General features: G+C 38.3%; 1 protein-coding gene across 2 annotated transcripts in view; it reads right to left on the bottom strand.

The window, feature by feature from the left end:
* The window catches only part of st5 (suppression of tumorigenicity 5), a 59,573-nt gene that overhangs the window by 10,786 nt on the left and 26,887 nt on the right, over positions 1-21,900 (bottom strand). For both annotated transcript variants that reach the window (XM_023332569.1, XM_023332568.1), the window contains exons 5-14: positions 16,773-16,894; positions 14,686-14,901; positions 14,194-14,290; positions 13,944-13,988; positions 13,584-13,768; positions 12,387-12,496; positions 11,070-11,139; positions 7,565-7,642; positions 6,766-6,906; positions 6,452-6,600 (exon numbers count right to left, since the gene is read on the bottom strand). In XM_023332569.1, coding sequence (XP_023188337.1) covers positions 6,452-6,600; positions 6,766-6,906; positions 7,565-7,642; positions 11,070-11,139; positions 12,387-12,496; positions 13,584-13,768; positions 13,944-13,988; positions 14,194-14,290; positions 14,686-14,901; positions 16,773-16,894 — 1,213 coding nt within the window. The remainder of the gene's footprint in view (positions 1-6,451; positions 6,601-6,765; positions 6,907-7,564; positions 7,643-11,069; positions 11,140-12,386; positions 12,497-13,583; positions 13,769-13,943; positions 13,989-14,193; positions 14,291-14,685; positions 14,902-16,772; positions 16,895-21,900) is intronic.

Here is a 21,900-nt window from a genome sequence, read left to right as displayed (position 1 = left end):
ACTGTGGCTTTAAGTGATGTGTTTCTAATCAAGTTGGAGTGTAAAAAATTGTGCTCCTCTTACCTCCTGTTATCTAGAATGAAAGGTTGGGAACTGCTAAGTGTTGTGGTATTTTGCAGAAATCAGTTAACATGTCAGATCAATCCGTTATATAAGTTCATATTTTTAAAATGACTGCATACAGTGCAATTTGTGCACCATCTTAATTCTACAGCTGTGTCTTCTTGTCTTATTGTTATGTTTAAGTTGTTTTCCTGCTAGTGTTCATCACCAGGAGAACATAAACCAGATCATTTAAACATTTGTGAAATAAGTTTTTTTCTGATCGGGTCTCAAAGGATGAGATAAATAAGAATAAATAATCTGAAGCACGGCATAATCAAACGATATGATATTTTAGTAATGAGAAAGAGAAAGAGCAAAAACTGTATCCTAAGCAGAGCTTTATAATAAGAAAATCTCACATTTCCCAAACCACTGTCACAGTGATCCCCAGGACCTCTGGGAAATTATTTTGTGGACTGACGATGCACAAGTTAAACATTTTGAAAGGCGTTCATTTGCAAGTTCACCTCTGAAAGGTTGAAAAAAAGATGAAACTTAAGATTCTGAAGTTTTGCATTAAATCTGATTGAAATGCTCTTGCATGACCTTAAATAGACTATTCATACCTCCCAATATGACTAAATTTAAATAATCCTGCAAATTTATTTTAGTTCCTCCGCAGTGATGTGAACTTATAACCAGATATTATGTGTAGGGAATAATTACTTCTCATACACATGGCTAGGTTGGTCGTATCTTTAATCAGTTCTTCTTCAGTCAATCCTGGCCAGACTCATCTTCTTTAGCACATACTGTTTTTTGGAACCACCTAACAGGTGGTGCAAACCGGACCTAGCTAGGTATTGTACGCAGGTGATTTGATTGATTGGCAGCAGACTGCATTCAACGATTGGCCTGCGGATTTACGTCAACAACATCCCAATCATCATTTTCAATCTGAGACCACCATAGTTAACAAGATGCTGAGCAGCAAATCAATAATTGTCAAATCAAATGTGGTAGAAAAATACAAACAGCGTCAATTGAACGGGGGCAACCAGCAACGCACAAATACACCAAGAGATTTCAGAGAAACTGACTACCTAATGGTACACATGTAAAATGGCATCATCAGAGTGTCAAATACAGCTCCTGCATGCACACACGGCTCACCCGCATTCCCATCAAATTCCCCCATATTGAGGAACACTCTGCCACTGGAGACACACCCAACTTGGCTAGAACCGAACCAGACATTAACTGTCTCTAGAGTGAGACTTGACAGTGGAGAAAGGGCTATAGTAAGATCATAAATTAGTTTGATAATCTCTTGGCAAGTATTTTTTTCAATGCAGAGTAGATGTTAATCCTAGCATTACCAAAGCTCAGTTGGCGTTTGGAAGACATTGTGATGACGAGGGGAAATAAGAGAATAAAAAGGAAAGCAAGTTGTGTGGGTTAACTCCAACAATTTTCAGGCAGCAACACTGAGCACTAATATAGCTGGCATATATTTCCCAAATATTTTGTAGGCCTGTAACAGATCATTCTCTGGTATACATTGCCATAAGAATAAAAACAGATAAAAATCAAGCTTAACAATAACTAAAATGATGATGACCTGACAAGAATAAATATATACAGCAGAAACGATTACTGACACCGGCTGGGTGTGATGAGTGATAAAAGTTGGATCTGTTACATGTAGGAAAAAGAAGGCAGATCAACCTGAAATAAACCAGGTTACAGAGAAACAGAGCACAGGAACAAACAAGTAGACAACTTTGTATTTTATTATAGACAATAACATTGCTAATCTGTCACACTGTAAAAAAATAAATAAAATAGACCCGCTTTAGTGCATCAGATGCTCAGCAATAACATTGACGTTGGTACAGCATGACAATGAGGATGACTTTAAGTTGTTCTATTTAATTATATTTTTATACAATGATGGCTGTGATATTTGGAGATTTTTAATCCAAAGGCTTTTAATGCATTTTTCTGACAAAGTTGGAAAATCAACTTTGTTAGAAATCAATAGCTAAAAACTTCAAAATAAAATCAAGTAAACTTCTACACACAGAATAAAACTCCACCCTTCTGGTGACATCAATGTCTTGCTCAACTCTTCGAAAACCGTAAACATTTCTAATGTTTACTGTGTGTCAGTCCCACTCAAGTTCACAGGGAAACCGGTTAAGTTGTTCAACATGGTTTTGGCTTTGAAACAGTTCTTCAGAGCACGCTTGAGAAAGTGTTTGTCAGGAACAGAGGGGAAGAAAAGACGATGACCGAATCCGAACACACAAATCTACCGGCATGAAGTTTATCCTCCATCACAAAAATGCATCCATTTTTTTAAAAAATGGATTAGAACAAATATATAAGCTGACATGACATCTGCAGTACACATTTAGTTTGTCATTTTTAACATAGCTCTGCCACAGATTGTTTTCCTGCAGAAACCCCAGGAGCTTTTTGTACTCCCTTTGTGCTGCTTTCCTAAACCTCTCAGATTTCATTTAATTCATCTCTGTGTTTCTATGTTAGCAGAGGACTTCCAGGACTTCCAGTAACAAGATAATACAACAAATACAAAGCCACTGCTACACGTCAGAGCAGCTTCCTGATTCCTGCCATGAGATCAATGCAGACACACACATACAAGCTGCTAACTGTTCACAGCTCCAGCCTGAGGACAGATAAGGAAGTTTGCCACAAAAAGAGAGAGAAAAATCTCACCAGCCACATTGGGGTCAGTCAAGTTGAGCAATTACAGAGTGACAGAGTTGATGATGTGTTTATCTGATTAGGCTTCAAACCTGTTATTACTGGCAACAAATGGCAGATGAACGCTTTAAGAGAAATTGTGTGTGCACGCTTTCATCTGAAGGCAACAGAACCTTTATGGAATAAACACAAGAGTTGACTGAATGCAGCTATTGCCTAACATGGCTTTCCTCTCCTGTTTCTTGCTTGTATATGTGCTACAAGTAACACGCATCAAGCTCTGCAGCAGAGGTAATTTAAGCATATGTAATAAGACAGAGTTCCAGAGGGGGAAGCTCTGTTATCACCAATGTCATTAAGAGTGCAATGAGCCTCTGTGACAGGTCTCAAATGATTAGCAGCATGCATGTGTGCATAAATCTTTACCCTGCACATCTAAGCACAAAGAAATCACAGCACATATAATAGTGTACAAAAAAACAAAGATGTAACACGAATGTTGGGTGTAAATGTTTGTTTTTTTTATCTCTACTATGTGTATTTGCGCAAAACTGCCAGAAAACTCTGTCTAAGTTTTTCTTAATGATAACAAAAGATGAGTAGCAGGATGAACTCACTTTTCAACTTCTTTTCAATGGCTGATGTCACTCTTATGACATCAATGCACTCTAAAAAACAAAGTTAAAGAAGGAGACACTGAAAAACATACACATGTCTATTTACTACTGATATGCTTAGTTCTTACAAGGAGGTTAAAATGAAATATTATCTCACTTCCATTATTGTGTTGTAGACAAATTGAACTTTACAAGAAGAAAGATAAGAGCAAGATCTCCCCAGGTCACCATAAACGATGAGAAAAATTACTGTTATTTCCTATGACTTTTAAAGTATTAATTTATATAAAGTATTTTGAAAGTAGTTGTAGAGTATATAAGCTATAATCTACATCCTGGTCTCTGATTTTTTTAAAATCCAATATCAGTTCAAGTTACTGAGGTTTGGGCCTATTTGTTTATGAACAGCCCTCTTAAGGTTCAACTACAACGTTTCACTCAGTGGTAGGTCTAGATTTTGACGGGAACAAACTTTGACAAATTGAGAGTTTTCTTTCTCAGCCTTTCTGGTAAGAATTTGCTGTTGTGTATGGAACATGATCCTGTTTATCACCCGATTCGAACCAAAATTCTGATACAGATTTCAAATTGGATTCTGTGTTAGTTTGGTATTTGCAAAAGTTCAAGGTTGACTTGATGACTGCAAGACGCCCAGGAAACAATCTTTTAAAATAGCCTTACTGTCCTTCTGACGTCAACAAGCAGCAGAAATTGCCTTGTATATGTTGTTGCTGATGTCTTTCCTTCGGGTAAAGACCGGATCATTTTAAGTACATCCTGACATGTTAAAACCTTGAACTGCAAGAAGGTTTACTTTTTTTCCCTCAACAACAGCATGTAGTGATTATGAGATATTATGTTCTTTAGTGCTTTGGATATTTGTATATATTTTTTAAGATAAACAGATATTCTCTAAACCATCAATGAATTTACATCTAAAATATAACAAGCTATACAATTACTTACTTGCAATATAAGCTTAGGACATTTGAGGTCAATTTCAGACAGGCCTAAACAAAAAGGTCACAAACTAAGTTCACCAAAGATCTTAAAACACTGCAGAATGTGTTGACTCTGAACAATGAATCAGGATAATGTATCTTGAGTGAAATTCATGATTCCCTCCCAGTGACTCCTAGATCCTATCACCTCTTGCAGTGAGCAACAAGGATTCATTTTCTCTAGGGACACAGACAGAGAGGTCGCTCGTACGCTGGGAGTGAACGGGGGCATCATAAGTCAAACGGCGACAGCTGAGCCACAGATCACAGAGGGCAGAGTCGTGCACACAGGAAGTGCATTCCTTCCCCTCACAGTCACTGCCCCCACTGATGTTTGTTTAAACTGGGTTCTGATATGTGGAGAGATTACTTCTTGGTTAAATTCTCCACCCTCGTCTCCACTGCTCTAAAAGTATCCAGCTCCTTTCTGTAACAACAGGACAGAGTGGGACAGGGAGTCCTTGGGGACTCTTCACATCTTATCAGACCCCACCCTGGATGTACTGCTCTGATGGTGTCCCACTTTCCTGCTGGTAACAGAGCTAACTGAAACACCGGACACAGCACTGCGTCAGACGTCACAACCAGATTTATGCATTTGACAAACTGAGAGTATAACAGTGTCTGTACAAGTCAAAACCCAAGACTAACGAGGCTTTTTTTGTTTCATTCATAGTCATTTATTTGTTTCATTGAGTCCTGAAAATGGAACTTTGAGAGAAAAAATAATTTTATGTATATGGTGTCACATGGCTGTATGTACATTATGTAATACATTGTCTGTATTATGTCTTGACAATGTAATTCAAAGAAAGTACTCAAGCAGGACTGAATGAAAAACAAAAACCTAAATGTTATGACTACCTGTTAATGGCCAGAAATGTGTCTGTTCTGAATGTGATGCCAGCAATATAAATCAAAATAGTTGAGACAGGTCAGGATGACAAGAAAAATCTTGTTACATTAAAGCTCCTGTCACAATGCTTTCTATCTTAGTCTATTGAAAAATGCACATAAGGGTCCAAAAGAGAGAAAGCAAAAAAGATTTTGTGAAATATCAATCACGTATGTGTATCGCTGTTGATGCGCTCCCACTGTCAATACTGCATTGAATTGGGACGAAGGGTGTGGGAATCACAGCGCTCTACTGCACCTTGACTGAGTTTATTTTAGCAGAACCATCAGATTTACTTTCAGCTTCAAACATCCATTATGCTGAAGTAAAAGAAGAATATGTATATGTTTAGCTTAGCATTAAGTCATGCTATTATTATATAATTGCCGCTGCACCTCAGGTCATAGAGTGATCACCTGTTGCAATCTACAATGTCAACAGCTTAGAAAGGTGATGATTTTATCTTCCTATGGCATCTTTCACCACAGAAAGTAAGATATGATATGGGTATAAAAAAAAACATTGATTAAGCTTTTGAGAGAGGTTATGTTTTCGGAATCAATATAGAAAAGGATACATGATATGTAAAATGTAACATTTTCTAATTTAAAATGTTCAAAAATTTGGGGATTTCTTCTTATCTGGGGTTTATTATAAAACATCCAATCATTTTGTGTTCCAACAAACAAGACAATTTGAGAACTATCAGTTGAGTGTCCAAGCATCAGGTAAATCTATTAAAACAGGTATGATGACAACACAAACATCAACAACCAACAGCCAGTAAGGGCCCATACAGAAGGCTTGAGATGAGCATTGTTTGTTACATTGGGGCCCTAATCTTGAAACATTGTAGCTCTGCTTAATTAAAACATTAAACTGTCCCACTGCAGCATTCATCTACTACCAGGAGAGATTTTGATTCCTTTGAAACAAATAATGAAAATCATTTTGTTGAAAAAGTTACCAGTACTTGGTTTTAAAATTATTCTATAATGTGAACAAACTTTGATTTAAGAAGAAAAGGGTGGACAACTGAAAGGAGAACAAATCTATTATCTACTGACAATTACAGCAATTGTTCCTGTAAATGTAGATATTGCAAAATTCTGTGTATTTTTCACCCAGCACCCATATTTTCCATTGTAGTGGAAACTCACCTGAGTTTATCAGCCACAAAGATAACTCTGCGTTCCAGGAGCAGCGAGGCAAAGACGCGTAACACCTGCCGTACGCTGAGGCACCTGAACAGGCTGTCAAAGTCAACATGCTCCAGTCTAGAGTCATTGGGTCGCCTCAGCTCTATGACCTGAATCCAAGAAAAGATCCACACATTAAAGTCTAACTTCTTAGCATATTTCCTCTTATGATTACGAATATGCAATTATCTGATTATATATTTCTGGACAGGAATTGAACCTGCTTGTTTTGTATCATTGATGAAAATTGGTGTTGCTTTGGCAACAGTACTGACCTCATTTCCTGCACCGGGCAGGAAGGTCTTTACTTTGATAATCTTCCCTGGTGCAGGAAAGGGCGACTCCATCAGACTCCTCATGAAGGGATAAACCAGTGCTGCCGAGACTCCTCTGCGTCTTTCCACTTCATCCAGAATCTTAAAGAAGCAAGAAAGAGGACAGCTCCCTTCACAAAACTGACCCTTTAACAGCCATTAATTTTATGGACAACTGAGGGCATTTACAGAAAAATACAGTTTTTCACCAATGATAGCTTTCCAGATAAACGTAGTCATTTTTTCTTTTGTTAAAAAAAATAAAAAAATCTGTTTCCATGGCTACTGTAAAAGAAATTTCCACACAGAGCACCGTTTGGATCAGAGACGTCTCCTTTCTGGAAAGCTGATTGGGAAAATCATTCACTGCTCTCATCTGTTACAAAAACTCCCAGTAATCTCAGCTGAATGCCAAAACCAAAAGAAAGCTCTAAACCATTACATTATTCTTGTCAAAGTTCCTAAAATAGAATCACAAGCAGAATTTCCAAGAATTCAAATTGATAGTAATGCATATGTGTTCATTGATTAATAAGGACTTCCTCACTTTGAATTCATAAGGCTGGAAAAGCGAAAGAATGACTGCTGTGAGACAGAAGAGTCTGGGAAATTAGAAAACCAAATGAAGTCTGCAGAGACACGACAGACAGTCATTTCCATCATCTGTCAGATTGTTAAACACAGCTGCAGCACCACACTGATCAAGGTGGATGTGAATCTTATTGTGTGTGGGAGTGTGTGCATGCAAGACTGAACTTACTGTGGAGAACAAGTCAAAACAACCCAGCCGGCTGATGACACAGTACACCTCTGGAAGACGAGGTCCTTTCCCAGTCGGCTGGAATAACGAGAGAACACGGATCAGACGTAAGCAGATACATCTGCAGATGTTCCTAAAACAGGTTATAAATACACTCACCAGGCCTTCCATCAGTATAACATTACACATTCATCAAGTCTGGGGATTTATAGGACTTTTATTGTAATAAAAAACAGCTGAGTCAAAACGATCAAGAAATAACTAGATCTCACAAGCAGTGAAAAATTCACAATTTTACAAATTTAGACTGCTGTATTAGCAGCAGCTTGAGATGTGAATGCAGCTAACAACTATAAATTTGTAGCTTTGGTGTTGAGTTTTATATGTGCAGTTTCACCTATAAGGTTGTATATGAAACACAAACAGTTGAAAACCTTTAAGACACACAAGTCACGAACAACAATTATTTTCAAAAGATGCCAGAAATAGCCAATTCCTCCTTAAATATTGACAGGAGAGAACTGTCTTATCTTCTAAATGTTTATTTGAAACTTTTGTTTCAGCTGTCAGTGTTGTTTTTTATGACATCAGTGTATCAAAAAGATAAGTTGCTAGAAAGTGAAACGTGCATCTCCATAAGGCCTGTCAGTATAATGTGTGCTCTCATGGAAGATGGCAACATCTACTTTGTAGTTAATAAAACACAGCGGACCAACAGCGGCTGATGTCTTGGTTCTTGTCAGCACCACAACTTGGATTCTTCCTCGAGTCTCTTCCTCCAGATTCTGGGATCTTGTTTTCTAAATCAATTATAAAATTTACTTTAATCTGAAAAGTGAACTTTGGACAGATGTTTTTCTTCAAGCCCAGGTAAACCTCTGAGATTGTCTCAGGTTCCTTAGCTTAACACGAGGAATACCACAGCTGTAACCGATGTTCTGCGGGTGTCTTGAAGCATTTATTGCAGCTTTAGTCACCATCTTGTAAATTTTCACCAAATTCTTCAATAGGCTTTGAACAGTGTCTTTCAAGGTAGCAATTTCTCTGTATCAAATTTGTCCTTCCATTCAATTTTGCATGAATATGTTTGGAAATAATACTCTATGAGCATCCCAGTTCTTCAGAAATTACCTTTATTGTCTTAGTGCAGTTAGTAGCAATGTTGCATTGCAACAAGAAGGTCCTGGGTTCGAATCTCAGGCTGGAGTCTTTCTGCATGGAGTCTCTCTGTGCATGTGTGGGTTCTCTTTGTGTATTTTCTCCCACAGTTCAAAAACAATAATTGCTACATTAATTGGTCTCTTTATTTGTCCACAGTGGTAATCTGTACACTGCCTCTCACCCAATGAGAGGCAGTGTACACACTGTCATACACACTGTCCTCATATAGTGTGTATGAGAGGTAAACTGCTGTGTTGTACTAGCCCCCATTACTATTTAGAAAGGATAAGCAGGCAAATAAGGGTATAGGACGGTTGGATGACTTATTGCAGAGGGTAACTATGACTACTGCCTGTAAAGTCAGTAAACTTCATCATGAAAGTGTAGGCCACAACGTAAAGTTTCCATGTCAAAAATGTATTTATTTGGAAATATCTTATCACTGTTTCTGTATGACTTCATTTAACCAATGAATTCCAAATGTTGAACTGAGTTACTGAGAAAAAAAATAAACTTGTTCAATGAGATTTGAATTCGGCGAGATGAACCTGAAGATTTTGTTCCATAACTGTGTTTCAAAGAAAAGAAAGACGATCGTTAATTTGAACACTGTCATTTCATTATTTGAGCCATGGTCTGTGATTTGTCCTTCCCTGCAACACAACGAATAAGTGATGAAGCATCCTCCAAGAGGAGCAATTTAACAATTTGGCCTGGAAAATATGACAAGGATTCAGTTAACTTTAATTAAAGTCTTTATAGAGTGGATTTCAGATATTGCCGCTGCCTTTAGAGAGCGTCTGCCTGTCTGGTGGTGACCATTACATTTTAAAACACCACAGTCTCTCTGCTTAAGATTTGTTGCCTCTTTGCAGAGATAATGAGATTCATTAGCGTGATTCTTCAGGCTCCTTCAGAGCCACAGTAAACCTCTCTGTCCACAGAATGAAACATAGCCACAATGAGTAAATTAAATTTTATGAGACTAATCTGTGTGTATGAAACAAAAAGACATTATATACAGGGTCATCGGAAGAGCTAGGACAGTGCACAGTGATAGTATAACACAGGGATGTCTTTTAATTTCATTTGCCTCCCGATGTGAGTCTTTTATGTGGTTACCTCCCTCCTAAATACAGGTTTATCTGTAGGGGACAGTTGATCATATCTGCTGTCCCCTGCATTTTCCCAAACCATTATGTGTCTTGAAACAACAGAGACTCTCAGTGAGAAAGACACAAATGAACACAGGCACTCTACAAGCGCCAATCCACTTGTCCATATTAGGCATACAATTTTCCTCTCTTGTTTCTCCTCTGCTTTTCCAAACGGATGATTAAATCAACTGTGTGGGGCTTGATTCAAGTCCTTAGGAATGCTCGGCTACTGCCAACTGCTGGACGGATGGCGGGCGGGAAGCAAAGTTACTGAAGGAGCGCAGTTCCCCTCTCTCTGCCTTTGTGAAAATCTGCTTCCTTCTGGGTGAGTCTTATACCAAATGAGCGCATCAAGCACAACTGTTAGCAGGAAGCTTTTTTTTTTTTCACTAAGAAATACTATTATGCTGGACATCCAGGGTAAACACTCACAAACAAGCAGGCTGAAGATGTGAAAAGACGCACAAAAACAAGAATCGGCAAACAACATCATCTGTGCAGTCACAACATCCCACACAGTCAGGCTCTCTGCCCTCAAGCCAAATGGGAGGCTCAGCAAAACCCTTCAAAGCGCTCTGCAGCCTCATTACTGGGAGGAAATGCTCCAGAATGACAAGGTTTGGATTTTACCTGGTTTTTCTTTGTCTTGCCCTCTCCTGAGAACGCCTTGTTAAACTAAATGTCTAAACTTGGGTTTTCATCTTTGGTTATTATGTTTTTATTACATATTTTATGGCATTTTAACAATGAGTTATTCAAATGATGTGTAATTTTTTTTGTCATAACGCATGTAAGGAGAGAGATTTACAAATGCAATTATATGTTTTTTTATTCCCATTTGACATAAATCATTCTTTTAAAAATGTGGCTTGCATGTTTGTTATTCTCCTGGTAACTCTGCAGAGCCATTTCCTGTCCTGAAGCGCACTCCGATCAGCTGCTAAAACAGATACTGCCGCTTTTCCCACTGGTCTCAGTCTCTTTAATCTGTTCAGCTGTGCATGATTTTCATGATTTTATTTCCTGTTACCACAGCAGACAATCAGGCAGCACATGGACATGTCTGCAGGAAAACAACATCACGTGTGCAAAGAAAAAGGCCTGTCACAACAAACATGGCTGATTGAGGTGTGGGGTGGGTGGTAAAGAGGGTGAAGGGGAACCGGAGACAAACAGGAACTTCTTACCAGAAGCCGTCTGCAGTACCCAAACCGCCTGCTGCCGTCCTCCCCGGTTAGCATGAAGGAGAATGTTTCACTGCAACACAAAAAAAACAAACATCACTACAAACCCACTGACATCTAATAAGAAAATCCCCTATTTCATGATATATTTGTCTTGCTAGAGCCAGACTTTCTGGTAGTATTTTAAAACTGTCTTGCAAAATATTTTTGGGGTTTTCTGACAGTTTTTCTTTAGAGGTTGGTTACTTTCTCAACTGACTGGTTTCAGAAGTGGCTTTGTGGTTTTTCACATTTTCTATATGAATTAGAAGAAACCTATTAATCCTAGCAATTGGCTGCCTAAAAAAAGATATTTTAGCACAAACAAGGTGCTTTCTAAAGAGCAGCCAGCTGAAAAATTGCAGTAATACAATAAATAATAAATGTTCAAAGGAGTGGGTGGAACTATAAACTTATTAAAACACACCTCATCTCCAGAAACAGCAATATGAAAAAATCCTAGTTTCAAAACTACCTAAATATTTGGTGTTCCTGCGTTATAAGCATTTTTATTTTGTCTGCTCACAGATAAAGTGCAGGTCAATTCCCACCAGTCGTGTGTAGCTGCAGTATCATGACCCCTCCACCTGCACACCTCTGCATAGCTACTAGCTCTGCAAGTTCAGGCAAGTCCCGTTAACTCTCCCACAGCAGCACACACTCATTTCCTACTCCTGCTAGGACTAGGCTCCTTGGATGCAAGAAAAACAAAATGAGTTGGTATAAAACTTAAGCATAAAACTGAATTTGTGTAAAAAGTCAAAGCATAAGACATATTGGTATTTATTTAGCAGGCGCTAAATGGTGAGTCATTCAAACAACCCTTTAAGATTTTATTAAAACTGTGTACAGTGAGAAACATGGTGAAAAGAAGAACAATATTTAAAAATGAATGTGGGCCATGTCACTTCTTCTGCTTTTTGAGCTTTTGCAGCTTTGGTTGTTAAACAGACACGTTTTTATGAAAAGTCATCAGGATGTTTTATAACCAAACTCGTGTCAGTTCATACTTTCTGTTGGGCATTATCTACCAACTGGTGAGCTAAAAGTCATTTATTAAACTGGTTTAATTCAAATTAAGTGATAGTAGAGCTTTTATTCTAATTATTTACATGTTGACTTTGGAGAAGGAGTTTCAGTTTTCACTAATAGAATTTTTTCTTTAAATTAAAACTTTTATTAACACTTAATAGCAGTTCTAACACATATCAGCTATATAAATAGATGCTTCTGTAATAACCTAACAGAGACGAGTAAATAAAGAGAAAGCTTGGAGGATACCTGGTGTACTCGGAGACAGGACTCCAGTCTTTTGCGTCCGGGAAACAGAACTGAGGAATAGCTTTGAGCCTCTGCTCCGCCTCCCTCATCTGCTTGGTCAGCCTCTCCAACTGCAAGGGGACACAACAGGAGGACTCCACCTTATCGTTTATGAAATTACCAGTTGATATTTTACAAAAGGCTACAATAAAACGTGTCATAAAAGTTTAAACCTCTCGACCTTCAAGGCTTCCGCCACAGAGTCTGCATCCCCCAGGGGACATTTCTGCTGAACTAAAAGAACCTTCAGAATTTATTTTCTAATAAAACACTTGCCTGTCACATGAATGAGATCCAGTTATTTTTAGCTTAAAGTAGAGTCTGCAGCTACCCACAAAGATTTAAATGATCAAGAAAGTGGACAGTCACATGAAAAAAATACATGGAACATTTATTATTATAGCTATTAATATAGCAATTAGTCAGAGAAACCAGAAAACCTTTATATAATCCAGAGCTGGTAGTGGCAATAGGAATGATAACAACAGAGTGTTTAAATGGCATTTATTACTCACCATGATGTAGTTCAGACCAACTGAACCGTTAAAAAGTATTCTAAAATGACATCTGCCAAAAGTAATATCTCAGTCAAAGCTCTGGAGTGCTTCAACGCAATTTAGCGTTTACACAATTCAGTCAGAAGTTTACATTCACTCATTATCTGCATGAATCTCATGTCGTTTTGGATTGTTATTGACGTGTTTGAACCACATCACACATGCTAAAACCCCCCCAAATTAATACAACCTTAATACCCATGATAACTTCCTGAAAACAGATCTTTATTAGACATGTGTGACAAAAACAAGGCAACCCAAAGCATTTCCTGAGAGCAGATATAAATAATTTGAATTAAGTAGATCCTTTATAGTCCAGTGTCAAAGAGATTTGCATCTACATCTTTATGACAGGAGCCAACATAATAAAACTTTCAAATAAGAACTTTGACTAGAAATAAAAATTCACAATTTTATTTTTTTAGACTTTAAACATAATCGCTGATTTTGATAGGTTTCAAACAATGTGAGCCATTTAACTGCTCATAGTACAAAAAAAAAAGTTGACTTAAATGACATAAAATGAGCGAGCTGAACTTGTCATGCCAGGTGTGAAGTTTGCCTCAAAGGACTGGTTGCAGGTTTCAGAAAAAGCTTTTACCTTGGGGAACTGATAGGAGACCTCTGGGGCGTAAGAGTTCTTTCCAGGTTTCTTTTTCAGAGAAACAACAACAAAATACTCAAAGAGTTCTCTCTCCTGCCACTCGATGAGCTGCAGCTCCAGCGTACGGTAGCTTGGGGCTCGTCGCAGGATGGACTGCAGCTTCAATAACCTCTGGGTGTGCGCTGAGCAGGGAAAACGTTTTGCATGAAATAAATAAGCAATATTAGGTATAATTATGTGGTTTACTACAACCTAATACCCATAACTCAATCCTTGTATTGATCATAGATGCAAAATAATAACTTTACAGCTGTGGGGAAAAAAAACTCAGAGAAAACAGATGAAAGTATTGCTCACCTTTGAACCTGTCATCTGAGTCACTCTCACTCTCACTGTTGTCATCTGGAAACAAACATTGAAGAGAAAATGATATTTTCCTATGGGTCAATGAGGGTACTTTCAGATTTGTGTTTTTGTCATGAGAAAGACACACAAATAGAAGAGGGAGAGAGAGAGAGAGAGAGAAGGCTCTCTGTGGGTAGAGGACACATAAATATTTACACACTTATCTGGCCTTGGGATAAAAGGGAATAAGGAGCAGCCTTACCTCTGAGAGATGCCGTCTCAAGATTGGACATGGACAGCTTCTTTAGCCTCTTCTTCCCTCGTTTAGTGCAGTAAATGGAGTTGATCCTCTGGACCAGCTGTAAACAGAGACGAGAGGAAATTCTCTGTGAGGAACTTGGAGTTCATTCTGTTTGTCTTTTGATCCTAAGTATAGAGGAAGCAGGCCTGTTCCTGGCCAAAAGTAACAGTCTAAAGCACATTGCATATATTTCAAGCATTGCAGATTATTAATAAGAAATGCCTCAGGGAGAGCTCTTTAAAAAGCACCCCAAGGGTTGATTTTCATGCAAAAATATCTAACTGGATTAAAGCCCGGTGTCATTACGCCTCTGTTCCAAACAGAGGAATTATAAATGATCCATAACCATCCAGACTCTGACTTGGTCCCGACAGAAACCTGATCAGGTTTGTGAAAGCTGGAGCTCTGAAAAGGCCCTTTGCAGCAGTTTGTGTGGGATCTGGCTGTGTGTACCTTGGGGATCCTCCAGTGCCTGCGTGAAGACAGGGAATCACTGGTGCCACAAAGGCTATCGTCCAGCAAGCCACAGGGGGACGATGACATGCCCATCTGGGGGATGAGCAGCATTTCATCGTGGCTGTAGCGTTTGGACAACTGGGACATGCGGTGACTCTTCCTGTCGCTTGGACAGGGGAGGCGGAGAGACTGGCTGCTGGGTTTGGAAGGCAACTGGGCACAAAGAAGAGAACAGATGCAGTCCAAAGCAATTCATGCAGATGAAGATTTACTGTTGACCTAATGGCTGCCTGATTCTATTATGAGCAATAACAGGAAATAATATGACCAAGTTCACCAAATACAGCTTCCACCTTTACTTCCTGTATAAGACGCAGGAAAACAAAAAACAAAAAGGCTACAAAAATAAAACTTGTCCTTTTCACATCATTAGATTCTAAATGATTATTAGACTTAAAAATATTTTTTAAACGCTACAGAGTAATAACCAGCCGCTATTAATCATGTGGTTCCTTCAGAAACAACCTCTTTCCATTGCCAATACTCAGTTACTCCTTGTTGGGATAAACTGTGGAAAACTAATATTGTTCCATAATCTACTGTTTCTCGAAATTTATTAAAACTGAAAACTTTTTCACTTTTCCAAACTGCACAGAAAGCCAATAAACAGCTGAAAGTAATTTAGTAATTCAGATAAATGAGCTTTTTCTGCTATTAACCTGCTCAGACTGGAATGTTAAGTAGAGGAAGCATATATGTTTCCACCATTTAACATTCCAGTCCATTTAGGTGGTTCGTTTACATATAAACAAGACACCTAAACATGGGTGTTTTCTACCATAAGTCACTGGTTACTTCCAGACGGACTAAACTACTGAAGTCTTCCTTTTTTTGTGCTGGGTGTTACAGCATGTGAAGCCTTTTCCTAAAGTAAAGGTGGTTATCGTTTCTGTTTCATTTCATTTGGGAAGATGAAAGCCAATTTCCATTTGTTTGCATAAGCAGCAATAATCTGATATCATCCTAATGTTGGACATTAAACCACATAAAGAGAAGAAACATGAGTAGAGCTGTGTGTTTTTGATACAAATTGGATTAATATTAATTACTTCATACTACATTTCCAAAACTGAGTTTTAGACTTCCTGTTCCTTCAGTTTATATTAAATCTATATATTATATATTATTGTGTATTAGAATATTATTATACATTAATAACATACAAATTATCTACCAAATTATATATCTTTAACCCACTAGACAAGCTGCACAGATAAGATTATTCTTAATATCTATGGATAAACAGAGTGTTTATAAAAGGTAATAATCAACAGTTTTATACAAAATGACTGATTACAATCAAGCAGCAACATTTTTGTCTTCACTTCAACACCTGTATTACTCTTTTGGACATGTAGCAAAGTCTGTAGATCTGCAGTAACAGATTGTGCCAGTGAATATGTCAATCATCAAGTTGACCCAATTAAAGATATTTCCATTTGCCATGTGGCAAATGGAAATATCTGAGAGCGGATGAGTTTATCTGGTTATCTTTGGTCACAAACCAGCCCAGGCTTGTCAGTGGCACTATTTACAGTGAAAGGCAGGATTAAAATTCAGGTCAAGTCTTCTCGGTTATATAACAGCAATACACAACATCTGTCACAACACGTTTCATTCAGTCAAGAAAATTCAGTTAAGTTCAATTAAGTTCATTTCAATAATGGTCAAACCAAACTCTAATAAGTTTCATTCAAATTCAGCTGCAGAAATATGCATCTGAGAAAGCCCAGCTGATTAAATCTGCCATCAACTTTGCAGCAATCCCTGATCCTCCTTACCAGCACATTGCAGTAGAGAGGAACAAATCCCTTCAACAGGAAGAAACCTCCAGTAGAATTGGGTTTAGCACTAAATTATACACATTTCAAGTTGCACATGTAAGTATACTGATACAGTTTACATTTATTTAAGCAATTTTATCTCTGGTGTGAAGGTTTTTTGGTTTTCTTAGGTTTTGATCTTTTTGCTCACCCTCAAATATTACATATCCAGGAGATAATGCTGACAACCGAAGGGCTTACCTGAGGCGGGGAGTTAAGCTTCCTGTCCATAGCGGCCCAAGATCGGCTGTTCTCCGACAGACCAGACTTCCTACTCAAACTCCTCCGCTTCAGGTCAACATCCTCGTATGGATTCTCCTTCTCTGTGAAAACAAAAAACAAATTCAGCGTCACCTTGTAACTCGTTGTGAAAAGAGGGTAGTATTCGATCAAAGACTGATTAGGCTCAGGGGTCAGAGCGGGCAGTAAAGATGTCCACCGCATAATCGAGCCTTCCCTTTGGACGGTCTGAAAAAGAGGTGAGTCATGGAAGGTAGGTCAAAGGTCATTCCCAGCTGATTCTGGTGAACTCCCTTTTTAAAGTAGTTACTGTTGGCAGCAGGCCTTGCAGACCCCCATGGCCTCATTGAAACCTGTGGACATATTGCTGCTGGTGAGTCACAGTCCAGGCATGCAACATGTCTGCAGAGGAAGAGGAGGGTCTACTCCTTAGAGATTTGAGCAATAAAAGTGTTCGGTTAAGACATATTTTAAAGAATAGTTATATGTCTTTTACAGTCCGTGTAATGCATACTTCAGAAGCACAAGTGAGCAAAGTAGTTTATTCATCTAGTTGTTAGTTTTATATAACTCCTTAACACAATGTAATAAAGCACTTCTTAATTACATATTCTAAATAAATATATTCTACAACTGACCGCAATTTTACTTTCTTTCCAGGTCATTTATTCCACATATATGAGGGAAATATTCTTTTCAGAGTTCCTATGATATCTCTATATCAGAATTTTTCTCCCACTCATTGTTAAAATCTATATTTGTTGTTTTTAATGATATTGGAGTACAAAACATTCATCCAAGTAAAGTTTATTATCTGTTGCTTATGGCACAAATCATACAACAACACAAGACTGAAGCCAAAGATTTTGATCTTTTAGAAAACAGGAAAAACCTGGTTGTAAATTCAACCAAAAAGTAAGTTTGAAAAATCAAAAAATACTTACGATTAAATTGCAAGCTTTTCTTAGACAACAGCAATTCTCTGCACTAGAGTACAGTCTGAGAAAGGATCTTCAAAATGTTAAATATAATACAGTGCAATCCTAACTAGAGCAGAAACTGAATATCAATACTTGTTAATAAATCAACACTTATTTTCTCACTATTTACAGTGAGAAAATAACTCACTATAAAGCAAAATATGCTTTTGTCAAGCATATTTTGTATGCTTGACAAAATAGGTTTGTCAAGCATACAAACCTATTATTTCATCAAAATCAAAAAAGGCTTTAAAAGACAAGTCAAAATGCTTTTTGCAACTTGTATTATCTGAATTTATGTTTCAAAGTCTAAAGCTATACTTATACTTTCATGTCTAATTTAATGCAAACAGAAGTTTGTATCTAATTTAATTTGGCAGATGTCATTTTAGAAGTATTTCTGTGTGTTTATTTCTATTACTACATTCAAAAAGGACACTAGTGTTGACCAAATAAGCTATGCTGTTACACTGTGATCTTAGCTGTGGATGAGACTAGCACATGTAGCTACTGTTCTATAGATGTTCCTCAGACAATAAATTATGTTGGGAAAAAGGAAACGAAAGAGCAATACAGCACAACCAGCAGCTTTCACTGATGTCACCTGGCAGAGGACCAACATTAATAAAGCACGAACTTGTGTAAAGCTGCAGTTTGTTTCTATTCAGACGTGCCCTGAGAATGGCTTTTTTTGGCAGTGCCTGAAAAAAAGGTTGTGAAAATGAGAAGAAACTACAGTGAAAAACAAAAGCAGAGCCAGATGGAGTAAAAATGCATGAAGGGAACTTTTATAGGAAAGACAATCAGCGCTATCTGTCAGTGGAGTTTGAACAAACAAGTATCTGTGTGGTAGCCATGGTCCAGCTTCCTGAACATATTGATGGAAAACCCAATGAACTCCAACCAAGAGGGAGTGTTTTTCAAACATCTGGGATTATAAAGACAGCCAGAGTTTCGTTCACTTATCTATTCTTAGGTTAATTATTGAGCCGGCGCTCATACACAGACAGTGTGAACTGCCAGCGGCTCCTGGAAGCGTCATGTTGGGTCTCACAGTAAATTAGCTGAGTGCAGTAATCTTCTGTGCATCGTTAACACTGAGGAGAGAAAGAGGGCTCAGTTCGGCCCCACGTTGTGCGGCTGCTCCATTAAACCGGAGCAATACTGTAATGAGAGCCTGCTGGGAAAATGACATGTCTGTATAGCTACTTATATGCAGCAGGGTACTAATCTACTCCTCTGATTACAAACATTTCTCTGACACGCTCCCAGATACGGTATTATGTAGGCAGTGGACACACCTCTGCTGCATGCTGTGATTGTGCACTTCTATGTACACAATGGACTCTGTGGGCAAGGCGAGGCACAAAACGAACTATACCAACAATGCTGGTATCAGCTTTCACCATGAAGGACATAAAGAGGTGAGCTATGTTACAGTTGCTCTGTTGTAAAGGCAAAGTTGTGGGACTGAAAAACAAGTACAAGTACACTGCAAACCTTTAGAAAAATGCGTGAAGAGGTTTCATAAGAGAATGTGCAAAAGCTTAGTTATAGTGTCTTGCAAAAGCTGATCAGCTTCCCTTTCCCTGAAGAATAACATCTCCATAGAATCATACTTTTATCATTTTGGACTGCTCTACGCAAAGAATCTTCTTCTACATATTTGCTGTTCTTTCCACATGACTTTAAAATATGACTTTAAATTAATGTTCCTATAGCATTCTTAAATGATGACTTTAAGTAGCACTCTACTTGCTCAATTTGTGGAGTGCACTACCACGGGTTTTCCTGTCAAGATTTTCAACCCTGAGTTCTGCAGCTCCTCTATAGATCTCATAGGTCTCCTGACAGCTTCTCTGATTAATGCTCTCCTTGCCCAATATGTCCGTTTAGGTGGAAAACCATGTGAGAGCTTTGTTTTATAATCTAACTCTGCTTCAAATTTCACAACTTTATTTTTGACCTGACTGCTGTGTTCAATGGTTTTCATGATGCAGTTTTTTATGAATATTCTCTAACAAAGCCCTGATGCCTTCAAAGAACTGAAGAAGCTGCATTTATATTGACATCAAATTATACAGCGATGGTCTATTTACTAATAAGATAAGTCCTAAACATAGAAGCTTCACAGGTTTTATTTTGGTGGTGTCAGAGTAAAAAGGGGCTGAATACAATTCATTTTCCTTCCACTTCCGGATCATGTACAACTTCCTGTTGGTCTACATTCTCAACAAAATACATCGAAACATGTTGAAAATAAAAATGAAATGGTTCAAAGGGTGTGAATACGTTCGCAATGTACTTCAAATCTTGCTACAAAGAGTTGCAAAATTATAGGTTTGTCAATTCATCATAAGGTTAAATCATCCCTGACGCAGTCTCCCACATTTGCTTACAAGCCTAAGACCAGACATTTGTATCGAGTCACTGCTGTACAGATTCATGATTCATGACCCGCTAAGCAACACATCACTCACCACCACTCCATTCATTACACCGGCTAAAGGCACTTGAAAAGTACTTTAAGATAACAATCTGCCATTTCCTTGTATTAACACAATAGGCTGACACTCCATAGGTAAACGTCTAACATCAAACACAGGTGCAAGAACCACAAATGATAGGAAATGATAAAAGCAAGCTGAGCTGTTTTGGTGAAGTTTAGACCATATCTGGGTCAACTGTGGGACTTTACACACAAAGGGGTATGGAAAGGTTGCTATGGTTTGAACAGTTTCTATGGTGGATTGACCAAAATCAATCCAATAAACCCTAAAACACCACATATAAACTCCAGCTCATTTTCTGTACCCACTGAAACTCTTTCATAGCCTTTAGGGGGCGGAGTCTATCCCAGATGTCAATAGGTGAGAGGTTGGGTACAAACCAGGCAGGTCGCCAGTTCATCATAACACCAATACAGAGATACAAAACAACACAGCCACACCCAGCTGCAAATACAATCACAAATTAGGCAAAAGAGATGTTCTTTGGATTCCAGAAACAAACGAACCAGAAGTTCTCTCTGTTCACGGAGAGAACATGGAAACATGGAAGCTTCACATAGAAAGAACTTAGCTGAGTCTTTAGCCAGAGATCTTCTAACTGTGAGACAACAGTACCGATTACTGCAGCTATCGTGCAGTAAAGGGCGAACTGTCTAGAGTTTGTTGCTTTGTCATTTTTGTCTAAAGCTGTGTTGTGCTTTCAGTTTTATTGTTGGCTTTCCTGGAATGTTATAATTTTCCAAATGCCATACTGTCCTTTATAATGTTGGGTTTACATTGTGAGCTCCCCAAATGATGCCTTGCTTAAACCATGCTGTCTGTCTCTTTTCTATAAATCCACAATTTCTTTGTTTTGTTTTTTGCTCAGTTGTTTATCGCTTCTTTTTTTTTCCATTTTAATCTTGTCTCACTGCATTTTGCAGTTCAAGGCCACCACTGGCATTACTCTGTGGGACACAATTTTGGTCAAGCACAAAGACTGCCGAGAGAACGTCTCCAAACTGCAAAGTCTAACCCTCGCAGCGCCGGATGAACAATGGGAGCTTTGTTAAGATTCACAAGAAAATCCGTCATGCCCTGACATTCACTCCGGCGCTGCACATCCTCAGTGAGGGAGAAACAAAAAAAACAAAGACACTTATGAGCAAGCAATGGACCGTGAAGTAATGATATGCTTGTATATAAAAAAGATTCAGCCCTTATTTGGTAATCATTAAGTGTTATAGCATGAACAATATTTCAGAGAAGAGAGCTTTTTTTCTGCGTGTGAAACCCAAGCTACATCATGGGCCTGTGTGCTCACACTGACACACATTTTCGCTGCATTGAAAATGCACCGGGGGAGTCAGCAGCTGAACTGGGCAGAAGGCCTGGGGTCATTTGCTAGTGGAAAGGAATTTGGCTTTTCAACATGTCCGGTATTTCATACACACATCATCTCTCAGAACAAATTACTGCATTCTTCAAAGGTCTGCAACCACCCTAACTATCTGGTGCCTCTGTTACTGATTACAGCAGCTTAATGAACAAAGTAGTTAGCGTGTAAGAGACAATATGATCATGTTTTTATTGGAATGCCGTAATTATTAGACTATAACT

This window comes from Xiphophorus maculatus, chromosome 4 (genome assembly GCF_002775205.1).
Source record: "Xiphophorus maculatus strain JP 163 A chromosome 4, X_maculatus-5.0-male, whole genome shotgun sequence".
Classification (NCBI taxonomy): domain Eukaryota; kingdom Metazoa; phylum Chordata; class Actinopteri; order Cyprinodontiformes; family Poeciliidae; genus Xiphophorus; species Xiphophorus maculatus.
Note: the sequence above shows the minus strand (reverse complement) of the source record. Positions and strands in the feature narration are given on the sequence as shown.